Raw genomic sequence first — 14,141 nt, 5'->3', positions numbered from 1 at the left:
GTTTTACATAAACGGTGTAACTTCTTTTATCACTTAATTTTTTTCACTCTTTCTTCTCTTGCTTTTTCAAAGCATCTCTGGTTGTGTTTTGAGTGACAATATTTGCATCAAAGAAGTGATTTAACTATTCCAACATGGATTTGACTATTTGTATTTTCTTGTTGAGCTGTCAGGTTTCAGCAGATACTTTCACTGCGTAAATACAAGCTATATTATTTGTCCTGACCACTTTTACTACCATTCTCTAGTGGCCAACACAAATATAATGGCTCGGTTTTTATGTCTTGTATTTTGGGATTAACATTACATCTGTATTTTAGGTATCCCAGATGTTGCTGTACTTTGGGGTTGCACCATCTGCCCATGGAACTACTGCTATATTCTCATAGTGTGAACTCAGCTCCTAGCTATGGTTCTGACTTTCTCTCTCTCTTTCCCCCTCCCTCCCTTACAGCTAAAGGCAAGAGGCTTATAGTGAAAGTATATTAAAATAGAACCACATCATTTTTTATAAATCTTAAAAATTCATTTTTCCTAATTTTTTGCTGAGAATCATTAAGGAATTGATATGAATTAGAAAAAACATTTGTTTTAATGAACGTTGGCAACTATCTAAAACAGGATGACATCTCTTCTTTTTCTAAAAGGGCCAAAATTCAGCCCTAACCGGTTTTACTCAGTGGATAGAGCATCAGCCCACGGACTGAAGGGTCCCAGGTTGGATTCTGGTCAAGGGCATTTACCTTGGTTGCAGGCTCAATCTCCAGTAGGGGGCATGCAGGAGGCAGCTAATTGATATTTCTAACTCTTTATCCCTCTCCCTTTTTCTCAGTTAAAATCAATAAAATATAAAATAAATAAATCCTATATAATAAAAGGGTAATATGCAAATAGACCAAATGGCAGAATGACTGGTTGCTATGACGTGCACTGACCACCAGGGGGCAGGCGCTCAATGCAGCAGCTACCCCCTGGTGGTCAGTGTGCTCCCACATGGGGAGTGCCACTCAGCCACAAGCTGGGCTGATGGCTGGCAAGTGCAGCAGCAGTGACGGGAGCCTCTCCCACCTCCGTGGCAGTGCTAAGGATGTCTAACTGTGGCTTAGGCCCTCTCCCCACCTAAGCCATCAGTCAGGCATCCCCCGAGGGCTCCCGGATTACAAAAGGGCACACGCTGGGCTGAGGGATCCTCACCCCCTGAGTGCACAAATGTCGTGCACCAAGCCTCTAGTAAATAATAAAAGGGCCAAAATTCAGATGCTACAGTGTTGTTGTAGTAAGGTAATTCCTTACTTTCATGGAGGCAGAGTTTATATGTTACCATGTAGTAGAAGGAAGCAATATGGGTTTAACGAGAATTCACTTTGTTAAGGTGACATGAGCAAATGTAAAAATGCAATTATATATAGGAAACAGTGAAATGAAAATTACATTTGTATCTTCTTAACCTTATATATAGGAAAGTTTAAAAACAAATATGGAGCCCTGGCTGGTTTGCTCAGTAGTTAGAGTGTCAGCCCCATGCAGATTTGATTCCCCCATTAAGGGCACATACCTGGGTTGTTGGTTTGATCCCTGGCCCCAGATGGGGCATGTGTGGGAGGCAACTAATCATTGTGTCTCTCTCGCATCGAAGTTTCTCTTTGTCTCTCTCTTTCCCCCTCCCTCCTTTCCAGTCTCTCTAAAAATCAATGGAAAAAATATCTTCAGGTGAAGATTTACAAAAAATAAAAATAAATAAATATGGAGAGGAGATTACAATATAGGTGTTGGGAAATAAGACAATAGGAAATTTGGAGATGGCTGTGGATTTCAAAGTATTCTTTGGAGCCTTCTGGGCCCTTGCAGAGGTGAGGACAGGGTGAGTGGGTGGGGTTTATTAGTGCCTCTCCACTGCTCTTAAACCAGAATAGCTATACTTTCACATATGTTATATATTGATGTTTCATGTAAGATTTGAAGAAATTTTGTTTGCCAAAACAAACAAAACTTGTACAAGCTATTGGGACTGGGTGTAGAATAACTGAGATATATAAGACAAAAAAATTCTGTTTCCACCCTGACCAGTTTGGCTCAGTGGCTAGAGCGTCGGCCTGTGGACTGAAGAGTCCCAGGTTCGATTCCGGTCAAGGGCATGTACCTTGGTTGTGGGCACATCCCCAGTAGGGGGTGTGCAGGAGGCAGCTGATCATTGTTTCTCTCTCATGGATGTTTCTAACTCTCTATCCTTCTCCCTTCCTCTCTGTAAAAAAATCAATAAAATATGTTTTTAAAAAAATTCTGTTTCCAATTTTTTAAAATAATTTTTAGGGAGGGAGGGAGGGAAAGAGAAGGAAGCATTGATTTGTTCTACTTATTTATGCATTTATTGGTTGCTTCTTGTATGTGCCCTGACCAGATATCTAACCTGAAGCCTAGTGTATTAGAATGATGCTCTAACCAACTAAGTTACCCTGCCAGAGCCCTGTTTCCAATTTATTTATTTATTTATTTATTTATTTTATTTTTTAAATATATTTTTATTGATTTTTTACAGAGAGGAAGGGAGAGAGATAGAGAGTTAGAAACATCAATGAGAGAGAAACATCGATCAGCCGCCTCCTGCACATCTCCTACTGGGGATGTGCCCGCAACTCAGGTACATGCCCTTGACCGGAATTGAACCCGGGACCTTTCAGTCCGCAGGCTGACGCTCTATCCACTGAGCCAAACCGGTTTCAGCCCAATTTATTTTTAAAAAATATATTTTTATTGATTTCAGAGAGGAAGGGAGAGGGGAAGAGAGATAGAAACATTAATGATGAGAGATAATCATTGATTGGCTGCCTCCTGCATCCTCCTACTGGAATTTGAACCTGAAACCTGGCCATGTGTCCTGATTGGAAATCGAACTGTGTGACCTCCTGATTCATAGTTCGACACTCAACCACTGAGCCACATCAGCCCAGCCTGTTTCTGGTTTTGATACAAACTATTTGTAGCTTTGAGCAAACCATTTCACTCTATATCTCAATTTATCCATCTGTCAATTTTAACTTAACTTGGATATTATGAGCACTCTAAAGAACAGTATTATATAGGTTTTTGAAAAAGTATTGTTTTTGGAGTCCTTTTCATAGTGTATAAGAAAAATTGACATTTTCTCACTGCAATGTAAGTGATATTTTTAAAAATCTTATTTTTGATGAATTTTATTTATTTATTTATTTATTTATTTATTTTTCTCTAGACTCTGAATACTGATATAATTATTTTTGAAATTGGTATCTCTGGTGGTTAGGCACCTGAATAAAATTTTTTTTTCAGAAATCTCATTTTTCCTTTTGTATTGTGTTTATTTTCAGTATTTTTCTTCTACTCAAAGATAAATATTTTTACTTTTAAGACATGTTAAGATGTTTCCTTTATAGAATCTAAAGGATATCTGATGTAATTTTCAAATGGCAAATACTAAAGCAGAGGTCTTTTATTTTTTAAGGAATATTGAACTCAACATATATCCTGTTTTAGCAGTCAAGAAGAAATGTTCTAGTAGATTTTAGCCAATTTTGAAAAAAATATGTGTGATTATCAGAAATACACTTTTGAAAGTTGTTAAGTGCTTTTACTAATACCTTAAAAATAACTATCTGATGATGAACTAGAATTATTTTTTGTTGTTGATCCTCATCTGAGGATATTTCTCCATTGATTTTTGGAGAGAGTAGAAGGGAGGAAGAGAGACAGAGAGAGAAACATTGATGTGAGAGAGACACATTGATGATTGCTTCCCACACGCACTCCGCAGGGCTGGGATGGAGTCTGCAACTGAGGTACGTGCCCTTGACCAGAATCAAACCTGGGGCCCTTTAGTCCATGGGCCAATGCTCTGTTCACTGAGCAAGACTGGCTAGAGCTAGAATTACTTAAAACATTTTTTTAAAAATACGTTTTCATTTTTAGAGAGAGAAGAGGGAGAGGGATAGAGAGATAGAAACATTGATGAGAGAAACATCATTGATGGGCTGCCTCCTGTACACCCTTCACTGGGTTTCAAGCTCACACCCCGTGCATGTGCCCTGACTGGGAATCATATTGGTGATCTCTTGGTTCATGGGTCGACCAACCACTGAGCCACACCTGCCGAGCATGAACTAGAATTATTATATAGGTTCATGGCAGTATTTTTTAAGGTGGAAGATACCACCCACCCTCCATTTTCTTTCTTGTTCTGTTTTCAAGTAGCTCATTTGAAAGGGCTGGCTTTTCTGCTACACTTTTCTATGTATTAGATGTCCTTTGATTGTTTTAATCTGCTGGATTGTTAATGTGCATATATGTGTGTACATATGTTTCAAATCATTTCATTCTGAAGGATGCTATTTTAGCCTGATAGACAAACTACCAATAAGATCTACTGTGACACACAGTAGCATCAAACAGTTCAGGAAAGGAAGTGAAGGGGCTGATATACACAAGTAAAGCTTCAGGGAGAATATAGGTAGGTAGACTATATAGTATCTTCTGAAGTTTAGGATTTACAAACACGTAGTATTTAGTACAAGTTTTCTAAAAAAAATACTAAGCTCATTTGGATGGGAATATATCAGGAAGGTAGTATATAACATATATATATTTTTAAATTAAATTTATTGGGGTGAAATTGGTTATATAAAATCTTATTAAAAAGGTCACCCCTGGTATCTCAGCATCACTGTAGTATTGATTTTATTTTGACTTGTATAAAAGAATGATACCCATGTCATCATAACCATTATTCTGAAATACCTAGACCAGCCCTTTCCAATAGAGATAATGAAAGTCACATATATGTAATTACAATTTTTTGCAGCCATATAAAAATTAAATTATGATTTTAAATAACATTTTATTTAATGTAATATATTAAAATATAGTTTTAATATATACTCAATATAATGACTTATTAATGAAATACTTTACATTCTTTTTTCTTTGAAATCTGGTGTGTATTTATACTTTCAGCACATCACTAGCCACATTTCAAGTGCTTGTTAGCTACATGTTGCATCTAGACTTTATCATGTCATGTGTCAAAATCCTAAGTTAAAATAGTGTGGCTTTTAAGGCCATATCTAATTGAGTATAAATTCCTACATTGCTCTTGCCAGCTATGTGGATTTGGGATAGTCTCTTAGCTTTTCTGAGCTTCAGTTTCCTAATATATAAAATGATAATATGAAATATGTGAAAAATAAAACCTAACAGTAGGCTGCCAATAAGTGGTAGCTGTTAGCAGTCGTCTGTATTCACAGGCTGAAGAAATCACAGAGTTGAGTGGTCAGATCAGAAAATACCTTTGAGATGGATTTTAAAATAAGACTCCTCTCTTTTTTACATATCCTATATAATAGAGAGCTAATATGCAAATGGTTGTCATGCTGTAACGGCTCAGACACTCAACACGGGGGAGAGAGGAATGCGGACCAGCCAGGCACAAATGAGCTTGCAAGAGAGGAATGGGGACCAGCCAGGCTGTGGCCAGGAGAGGGACAAGCTGCCCGCCCTGAGATCCTGGGTGCCAGCAGCTGCGCCTGCGGCCCGGGTGAGGGACAAGCTGCATGATCTGCGGTCCCGGGTGCTAGTGGCTGGGGCTGCAGCTTGGGAGAGAGACAAGCTGCCCGCCCCACGGTCCCGGGTGCCAGCGGCTGCGCCTACTCCTGCGGCCCGGGAGAGGGACAAGCTGCACGCCCTGCGGTCCCGGATGATCAGGCAGGCAGAGGTAGTTAGGGGCGATCAGGCAGGCAGGCAGAGGGGTTAGGGGCGATCAGGCAGGTAGGCAGGCGAGCAGTTAGGTGCCAGTGGTTCCAGATTGCGAGAGGCAGTCAGACATCCCCTGAGGGGTCCTGGATTGGAGAGGGTGCAGGCCAGGCTGAGGGCCCCTCCCCCACATGCATCAATTTCATGCACTGGGCCTCTAATCTATATATATAAAAGCCTAAGTGACCATCTGACCGTCCAAACGGTAGCTATGACACTCACTGATCACCAGGGGGCAGACGCTCAATGCAGTAGTGGAAACCACAGGCATGGAAACATGGAACAGACTGATGAATCTCAGAGGGGAGGGGGTAAGGAGGAGGGCGAAAAGAGATTAATCAAAGATCTTAGATGAATAGTAGAGGTCTGGTGCATGAATTCACGCCCTCTCACAATTCGGGACCCCTTGGGGGATATCGAAGAGCCAGTTTTGGCCCAATCCCCACAGGCCAGGCCGAGGAACCCCGCCAGTGCATGAATCCTTGCACTGGGCCTCTAGTATGTTAATAATTTGCCCACAAAAGGGGGCTTACATTTTACTAAATCTATTATCTAAGCTGTTCATGCTTACATGTTACTTGGTTATCAAGTATTTTGTTGTTGTTATTGTTAATTTGCACATGAAACCAAGACTTAAAATATAGTACTCAAAGTCCCTCAATAAATTATAGATTGAGCCCAGCTGGTGTGGCTTAGCAGTTGAGCATCGACCCAGGAAAAAAGAGGTCGCCGGTTCAATTATTGGTCAGGGCACATGTTGAGGTTGCAGGCTTGATCCCCAGTAGGGGTGTGTGCAGGAGGCAGCCAATGGATGATGTTCCTCTCTCATCAATGTTTCTATCTCTCTATCCCTCTCCCTTCCTCTCTCTCTAAAAATCAATAAAAACATTAAAAAATTATTGATTGAGCATTGTCGTCGCTCAGTGATTTGAATTTTGGCATAACTAAAACATTCATGGAAACAATCATAAAGGCTTCTCTCTCTGCCCTCTAGGATTTTATGTTATAAGACACCAAGTTAAAAATAGAGCTCCGTTTATTGGCCTTGTTTATTACAACTTCTTATATCCTCAATTTGAAAAATGTTCCAGTGACAAGTCTCTTTAATTTTTAAATATTTTAGATTTTTTGTCTTAAAAAATAAAATTATGCTTTTAATTTTATTAATAAGATAATACTTATTATTTGATCCCATATTAATAATCCAAGTGTTCATGTTTATCTACAATATAGAAATCCTGTTGGGTAACTTTAATGCAATTATAAAAATTTATTATTTTTATTATTACTTGTTATGTTAACTGATTTTCGAAACTGGTAATATGCATCTCAGCCTATTGAGAATGCTTGAAGAAAAGTGTATACCAAATGTTAATAGCCATATCTCAAAACAAAACAATATGTTGAATTATCTGTATTAGTTTTGCAAAAAGTTCCTACAACATTAGAGTAATGACTGTATATTTATTCACCTGGAAATTTAGAATTTTTCTACTTAGTGACACAGACTTTTAAAAAAAATTTCTACAGGCCAGTGACATATCAGACATATCGGGAATGTACACTGGAGACCACAGTTCATGCCAGCGGCTGGAATAAGGTATTAACCAAATTATCTCTTCTCTTGTAAGATTTTAGTGTGTTAATGATAAAGTAGAGGAGGAATTGCTAGCATCCTATAAGAGAAAACTGTTAGAGCTCATTATTTAATGCATAAGTTCAACTGTGTAAAGTGGATATTTTTTTTTGAGAACATGATCCACATTTTATTTACATTTTAAGACTAACTTTAATCTAAAAAATCACATATCCATTCACCTATTTCCTTTTTGCTGATTTCACTTAAAACTAAATGCATGGATTGTCAAACAAAGACTGTAAACAAATATTTACCATGTCTGTTACATGTAACACACAGAAACAGCTTTTAACAGAAATTCATTGACCTTCCCCATGACATTTTTTTATTGTAAACACAGGTATCAAAACAATCCTGAACATATTTTTGATACTATTGGTAGTCAGCACCCACACCACTTAAAAAATTAAAACAACTTGAGACAATATTCATTGTACCTTCTACTTTAGACAATTTAAATTGAAGCTCTTTCACTAAGCAAGATGGATAAAGCATGCCATTTCTCTTTTTTCCTTCTTGAAATTTTTACTTTTTAGTAAAAATCACCGTACTTTCATCTTGTAAACCTGAATTCTATTTTTAATATTCCAGGTTTATGTTTAAATGACAGAGCCTTAAAAAAATTGTGCTGCAATTTTTCTCCTATTACCTGAAAACATAATGTGTGTACATATATTAAATATATTCTTACACATGTCCAGGTCATGTTTACCAGTTGGCATTCTTTTACTTAATGTGTGGGTATTTTGCATTGAGATATTTAATCAAGACATTAACATGAGTAGGAGATTGTTGATTTAAGTTTGAGATCCATTAAAATTAATTATTGTATGTTTGTCGTTCTGGTGGCTGTGGAAGCTTCATATTTTCTTTGGACATCATTAGATGTCTTAGTTCTTGTAGTACAACTTTAATGCTATGTGAATTTTGCCATTTTGCTAATACTGGCATGCTCTGTGCATCTGCCATTCCACTGGAATTATTTGTTCCATTCATATTAATTTTGGTTACAAATCTAACTGATGGAGGAGCTTCTGGGTATTTATGTCCACATTCGACTTTCAGGCTATATATTCTGTTTTCATAAGTTGTCCTTGGTGGCCCAGTAATCATGCCTGTCCACCTTGTAAGTGTCATATCTTCATCATCTTCAAGGCTCCAGCTAACCGTACCAACGCCTACTCCTTTTTATCCTTCTTCAAGTTCTTCCAACAAGCAAAAATTATGAGGAACTTTAACTCCTGTGGAGACCGCCATCTTCTTCTGCACACTAAAGTGGATATTTTTATTAAAGCGGCTTTAGATTAATGCTGCATGGTCTGCTTGGCCCCAAAATATATAAGTCCTATAGTATAGCGGTCGCCAACCTTTTGGACCTCACGGACCACCAGTTGGCGACTGCTGCTCCGAAGGTTTCCTATAGTATCCCACTCTTCTTTTCCATTTATCCTTAATTTCCCATCATTTTTTTCCCCAGTTTTAACTTTACTGTTTTAATATCATGAAATACAAGTACAATACATTGTACACGAATACTTTTTTACTACATGGATATGGAATAATACATTTGTGTTTTTACCAGAATCTGTATCACCCACTACTATGGTTTTAACATGAATAAAATTTAAAAAACACAAGTCTTTTCAACCGTTGTTTTTAATCTTAATATTCTTGTTCAGCTGCTTTGGAGAACAGCTAAGAAATGCAGTTTTGACTGGGTAATTTTGTTATTTCATGTTGGCTGAAATCTCCCTTATGGTGGCATTGCAAAGACACTGTGCACTTATTACAGGGGACAGGAAAAAGTGTTGTCTTAACAACCCTCTTAAAACTTAAGAGGGCAAATGACCATTTCCTATAATGTACAGAATATTATAAGTCACAACAACAGAGGACCATAAAGCTCCACATGTACTGAAGAAAAGCAAGTTTGCAAATATTTAAGTGAGAGTAACATCATATAATAAATAAGTAAACTGTGCTAAGGTGTCTAGAATTCAGCTTCCTCAGCGTACATCAGTTTTCAGCCATTTCAACTAAGACTTTTCTTATGACAAACAAAAAATAATGAAAGTAGCATTTACTATGTTGGAAATGCAAAAAATAAAAAATAAAAATACTGCTAATCCCATAAAATATTTGGAACTAATTTTGTTTTCATAAATAAATAAAATGGTGTTGGTGTTTATCTCAAAGTTTTAATTATCATCCTTACTGTTTTAAAAAAAATTCAAACTAGTGCCAACCTTTAAGAATAAGCTTTGGAATATTTAAAAGAACAAGTTTGGAAAAATGAACCACATTTTTCATTGCCAGAATTATGCTTTGTTCTTGGTAGAATCATCTTTGTTTCTTCTCTTTATGTCCCAATGATAAACTCTGGCCATACTGACTTCAGTGGTAGTAAATTAATCTTGAAGAAAGTCAAGGTCTTCCTCACGAGAATCCAGATTCTTTGTGGCAGTGGTTACATTTTTTTTCAACAATGCCTGAGCTTCATCAATATCATATTCAATCATTACATTAGCCCCCAACCACAGACACACTTTATCGTTAGGAGGAACTAAAGCTTTGCAGTACAGGTTATCTGCCAGTAAGAATCTGGTCTCCATTGAATTGGTGTACTCTTTCTTCTTCTGCATGCATTTCAAAATTTCTAAAATCTGCTTTATTTCAGGAATCTGACCCTTTATTTTTATTTTTATTTTTTGACTTTTAAGTCTTTTTAAAAAATTTTTTTTCTTGATTGATTAAGGTATTACATATGTGTCCTTATTGCCCCATTACCTCTCCTAAATACCCCCACCCCCACTCATGCCCTCACACCCCTGTTGTCTGGGTCCATTGGTTAGGCTTATATGTATGCATACAAGTCCTTTGGTTGATCTCTCCCCTTTACCCTCACCCTCCCCTACCTTCTCTCTGAGGTTTGACGGTCTGGTTGATGCTTCTCTGTCTCTGGATCTGTTTTTGTTCATCAGTTTATATTGTTCATTATATTCCATAAATGAGTGAGATCATGTAATATTTATCTTTCTCTGACTGGCTTATTTCACTTAGCATAGTGCTCTCCAGTTCCATACATGCTGTTGCAAATGGTAAGAAAGGAATCTGACCCTTCAGCCTCCTTTTCTTTTGAACAAGGTTGAGTTCCGTAAACTTACACTTCTGGTACTGTTCATCCAACTTCTTTAGCTCAGTACCCGCAGTCTCATTCCCAGGCTGTTTCATGTAGGAATCCACATGTTCCACAAACAGCTTCAGGAATCCCTAGGTGGAGCCGCCCCCCTTCCCTGAAGCCAGTTCTCCTAAGCCACAGGCATCTCTAGCCACCGCCATCTTCAGGAAGCGAGCATGTGCAACTAACTCTTCCCATCATTTCTTCATTTCTCTGTTATATATGACATTTACCTCCAGATTTTTACTAGTATATGTTAACATGTAAGTGTGTCTTGGGGTGGGGAAAAGAATAAGGGCTTCATTTTGGGAGACAACTTCTGAGTCTCTTAAATGAATAATAGTACCATTTGTGTTTTAGATTTTACAAAGTCTCTCATGTCACATCTCATTTGATCTTCACAACCACCCTTTGCAGAAGGCGGAATAGATTTTATTAGTTGTTACTTGTTTATTTAGGTCAGGTGAGTAATCAAAGAAAAAAGTTAGACTTGCCTAGGACCCCTACACTAACTAGTAAATATTTCTGAATTAACATTAGAGTTAAAATCTAATTCCAGCTCCAGTGTACCATACTGCTTATCCATTATGTTAGATTGTATTATCTATATATCACTTTGAAAAGGCAGTCTAAAGGAATACAATATAGGATGGCTAAGCTCAATATGAAGTTTGAACCTGAGTGATAAAGTGCTAGGGATGAGAAAATTTGTGGAATTTTTCAGATAATCACCTTTATTGAGAATTGTTAGTAATAGGACTCTGACCATGTGACCTCACATACCTAACTGATTTATATTATTGTTACTCACCTTAATACAGGCTTTGGGATCATTATGGCATAATTAGCATCATAGGCTTTATTATTGGACTTTGTTTCAAATATCAGCTTTGCCAAGGACTAGATGCATGTCTTTGGACAGGTTAATTAAGCTTTCTAAACCTTAATTTTCACATATGTGAAATGGAATGATAATACTAACCATGAATTTTATGAGAATTAATGACATAATGTATGTTAAATGATTATTTAGCACATTGTCTGGTACCAGAGTAAACACGCAATAAACCATGGCTACTAAACACATGAGACCTTGTTCTGAAATAGTCACAATTGTGGAATTTTACATGTTACTTGGCTGTAAATAATTAGTTAAAAAATCTGACTATAGCCCTGGTCGGTTTGGCTCAGTGGATAGAGCAATGGCTTGGGGACTGAAGAGTCCCGGGTTTGATTCTGGTCAAGGGCACATGTGGTTACAGGCTCTATCCCCAGCACGGGGCATGCAGGAGGCAGCTGATCAATGATTTTCATCATTGATGTTTCAGTCTCTCTCTCCCTCTCCTTTCCTCTCTGAAATCAATAAAAATATATATATTTTTTAAATCAGACTGTATTTGCTTTTTTGGAATGAAAAAAAATTCTCATATGGACATTTGAAATAGATTTTTATAAATAAAAATGAGCTCTGTCATATTTCTTAGTATATCAAAGAACAAATATTTAGGTACCTAATATTACTAGCCTTCTTTTCCTATTATATATTCTCTTTCTTTCATTCCTGTCTAGTGAATGTTATTATTAACTCTTGTATGTCCTCCTCTCCTTGATCCTGAGGTTATCTTAAAAAACTTGAGTAAACCCCAGTCTTCACTGACTCTCTTCATGTGTCCTTTTCCCCCATGCTTTGTTTTAGTTCCACATCTGGACCAAGGGCTAACGGTTCATTTTAAAGTCTGTGGCTTGAATGCCTCATATAAATGAGGCATAACAATTAGAATATTTATCTACTATATAATATACATAATATATAAAATCCTATATAATAAAAGAGAAACATGTAAATTGACCATCCCTCTGCTGCGCTCACCAGCCAATCAGGAGTGAGTATGCAAATCACCCCGACAAAGCTGGCGGGTTAATTTGCATACAGAGGCGCAGGGCAGAGAGCAGAGCAGGAGAGCCGGTGGCTTGGGGGAACATGGCTCCCTCGGTCGCTCCCCCCAAGCTGCCAGGTGGAGAGCAGAGCAGAATAGCTGGCAGAGAGTGGAATGACTTGGAGAGCTTGGCTCCCCAAGTCGCCAGACGGAGAGTAGAGAGGGAGAGCTGGCAGCCTGGAGGACTTGGCAGAGTGGGAGGCCGTGGGACAGGAAAACCAAGAGCGTGGGGAGCACCCGGAATTCTGGGAATAGTAGTACTGGTGGCAGCCCCAGGACCAGAAGCGGAAGCCCAGAGCGCGGGGAGCACCAGGAGTGCTGGGAATTGTAGTTCTGGTGGCAGACGGATCTCCTAGACCAGCGGTTCTCAACCTGTGGGTTGCGACTCCTTTGGGGGTCAAACGACCCTTTCACAGGGGTCACCTAAGACCATTGGAAAACACATATATAATTACATATTGTTTTTGTGATTAATCACTATGCTTTAATTATGTTCAATTTGTAACAATGAAAATACATCCTGCATATCAGATATTTACATTATGATTCATAACAGTAGCAAAACTACAGTTATGAAGTAGCAACGAAAATAATTTTATGGTTGGGGGTCACCACAACATGAGGAACTGTATTAAAGGGTCGCGGCATTAGGAAGGTTGAGAACCACCTAGAGGAATCTAAGTCCTCCAGGGCTGAAAAGAATCTGGCTTATGCTAGGCAACAGGAGTCCCCTTCCCAATCAAAATCATATTGGCTAATTTGAAGCAGTTAGCTAATATTTTACATTTTGCATGAATATTTGCAAAATTCTGATATAACATTGTTATATATGAATTCGGCTGTCTGGCAGGTAAATGAGTCTCATCAGAGAGAAGAAACACCCATCAGAGAGAAAAAAAAATTGTCCACAAAGCATGTCAGGTTATGGGGCAAACAATATCAGTGGTATAAGAATTGTAAAAGCATCTTGGTCACACTCTTTAAATATATCAGAAGAAGGGGAGGAAAAAAGCTGGTCACAAACCTGTATTAATAGTATGATTTTTTTTAAGTACACGTGTTAATGTTGACTATTAATGTCGTATATATATGCCTAGAAATGTAATGAAATGTGTGCCAAAATATTGGATAATACATAGTAGTTATCTCAGAATTGTAGGTAATTTTCTTTTTCCCTGGTTAATATTGTGTTTTTTTTCCCTATATACTTATCTGTTTATAGAAAAAATGAAGAAAATGACCATCAAAAAGAAAAAGGCACTCTGGCTGGCATAGCTCAGTGGTTGAGCATCAGCCTATGAACCAGGAGGTCATTGTTTGATTGATTTCTGGTCAGGGCACATGCCTGGGTTGCAGGCTTGATCCCTAGTGTGGTGCGTGCAGGAGGCAGACAATGATTCTCTCATCATTGATATTTCTATCTCTCCCTCTCACTTCTCTCTGAAATCAATAAAAAACATTTTTTTAAAAGAAAAAAAGAAAAGAAAAAGGCAACTAGAGTGTTCCTGTATGATGTTCATAGTATAATAAATAGACTTTGGAAAAATAATAGCAAAGATAAATGAATTATTTGCCTTGATTAATTTTAGTGGAATATTAAATCACTAAT

General features: G+C 37.8%; 2 protein-coding genes across 11 annotated transcripts in view; one reads left to right on the top strand and one right to left on the bottom strand.

Annotated features, from left to right (window-relative positions):
• Window positions 1-14,141, top strand: part of BCL2L13 (BCL2 like 13) — a 182,988-nt gene that overhangs the window by 84,752 nt on the left and 84,095 nt on the right. For 5 of the 10 annotated variants that reach the window (XM_070409274.1, XM_070409272.1, XM_070409273.1 and 2 more), the window contains exon 5: window positions 7,309-7,378. The exons of 2 other annotated variants lie outside the window; for them this stretch is intronic. In XM_070409274.1, coding sequence (XP_070265375.1) covers window positions 7,309-7,378 — 70 coding nt within the window. Of the gene's footprint in view, window positions 1-7,285; window positions 7,379-8,572; window positions 8,962-14,141 lie in introns of those variants that run through there. 3 more of the 10 variants (XM_070409279.1, XM_070409278.1, XM_070409281.1) reach the window with 3 other exon arrangements.
• On the bottom strand, window positions 9,826-10,648 carry LOC139005161 (prefoldin subunit 3-like). Its single transcript, XM_070407515.1, has 3 exons — window positions 10,534-10,648; window positions 10,205-10,209; window positions 9,826-10,098 (listed from the first exon to the last, which is right to left on the bottom strand). Exons 1-3 carry the CDS (start codon window positions 10,646-10,648, stop codon window positions 9,826-9,828), a joined length of 393 nt encoding a protein of 130 aa, XP_070263616.1.

Source organism: Myotis yumanensis, unplaced genomic scaffold, assembly GCF_028538775.1.
Source record: "Myotis yumanensis isolate MYYU_CA2020_CCGP unplaced genomic scaffold, mMyoYum1.0.hap1 SCAF_3, whole genome shotgun sequence".
Lineage (NCBI taxonomy): Eukaryota > Metazoa > Chordata > Mammalia > Chiroptera > Vespertilionidae > Myotis > Myotis yumanensis.
The sequence above is the reverse complement of the archived record's forward strand: the minus strand, read 5'-3'. Positions and strand labels throughout refer to the sequence as shown.

Bases quoted from the DNA above. Each gene is read 5' to 3' on its own strand.
- LOC139005161 (XM_070407515.1), bottom strand. From the start codon at position 10,648: ATGAAACAGCCTGGGAATGAGACTGCGGGTACTGAGCTAAAGAAGTTG.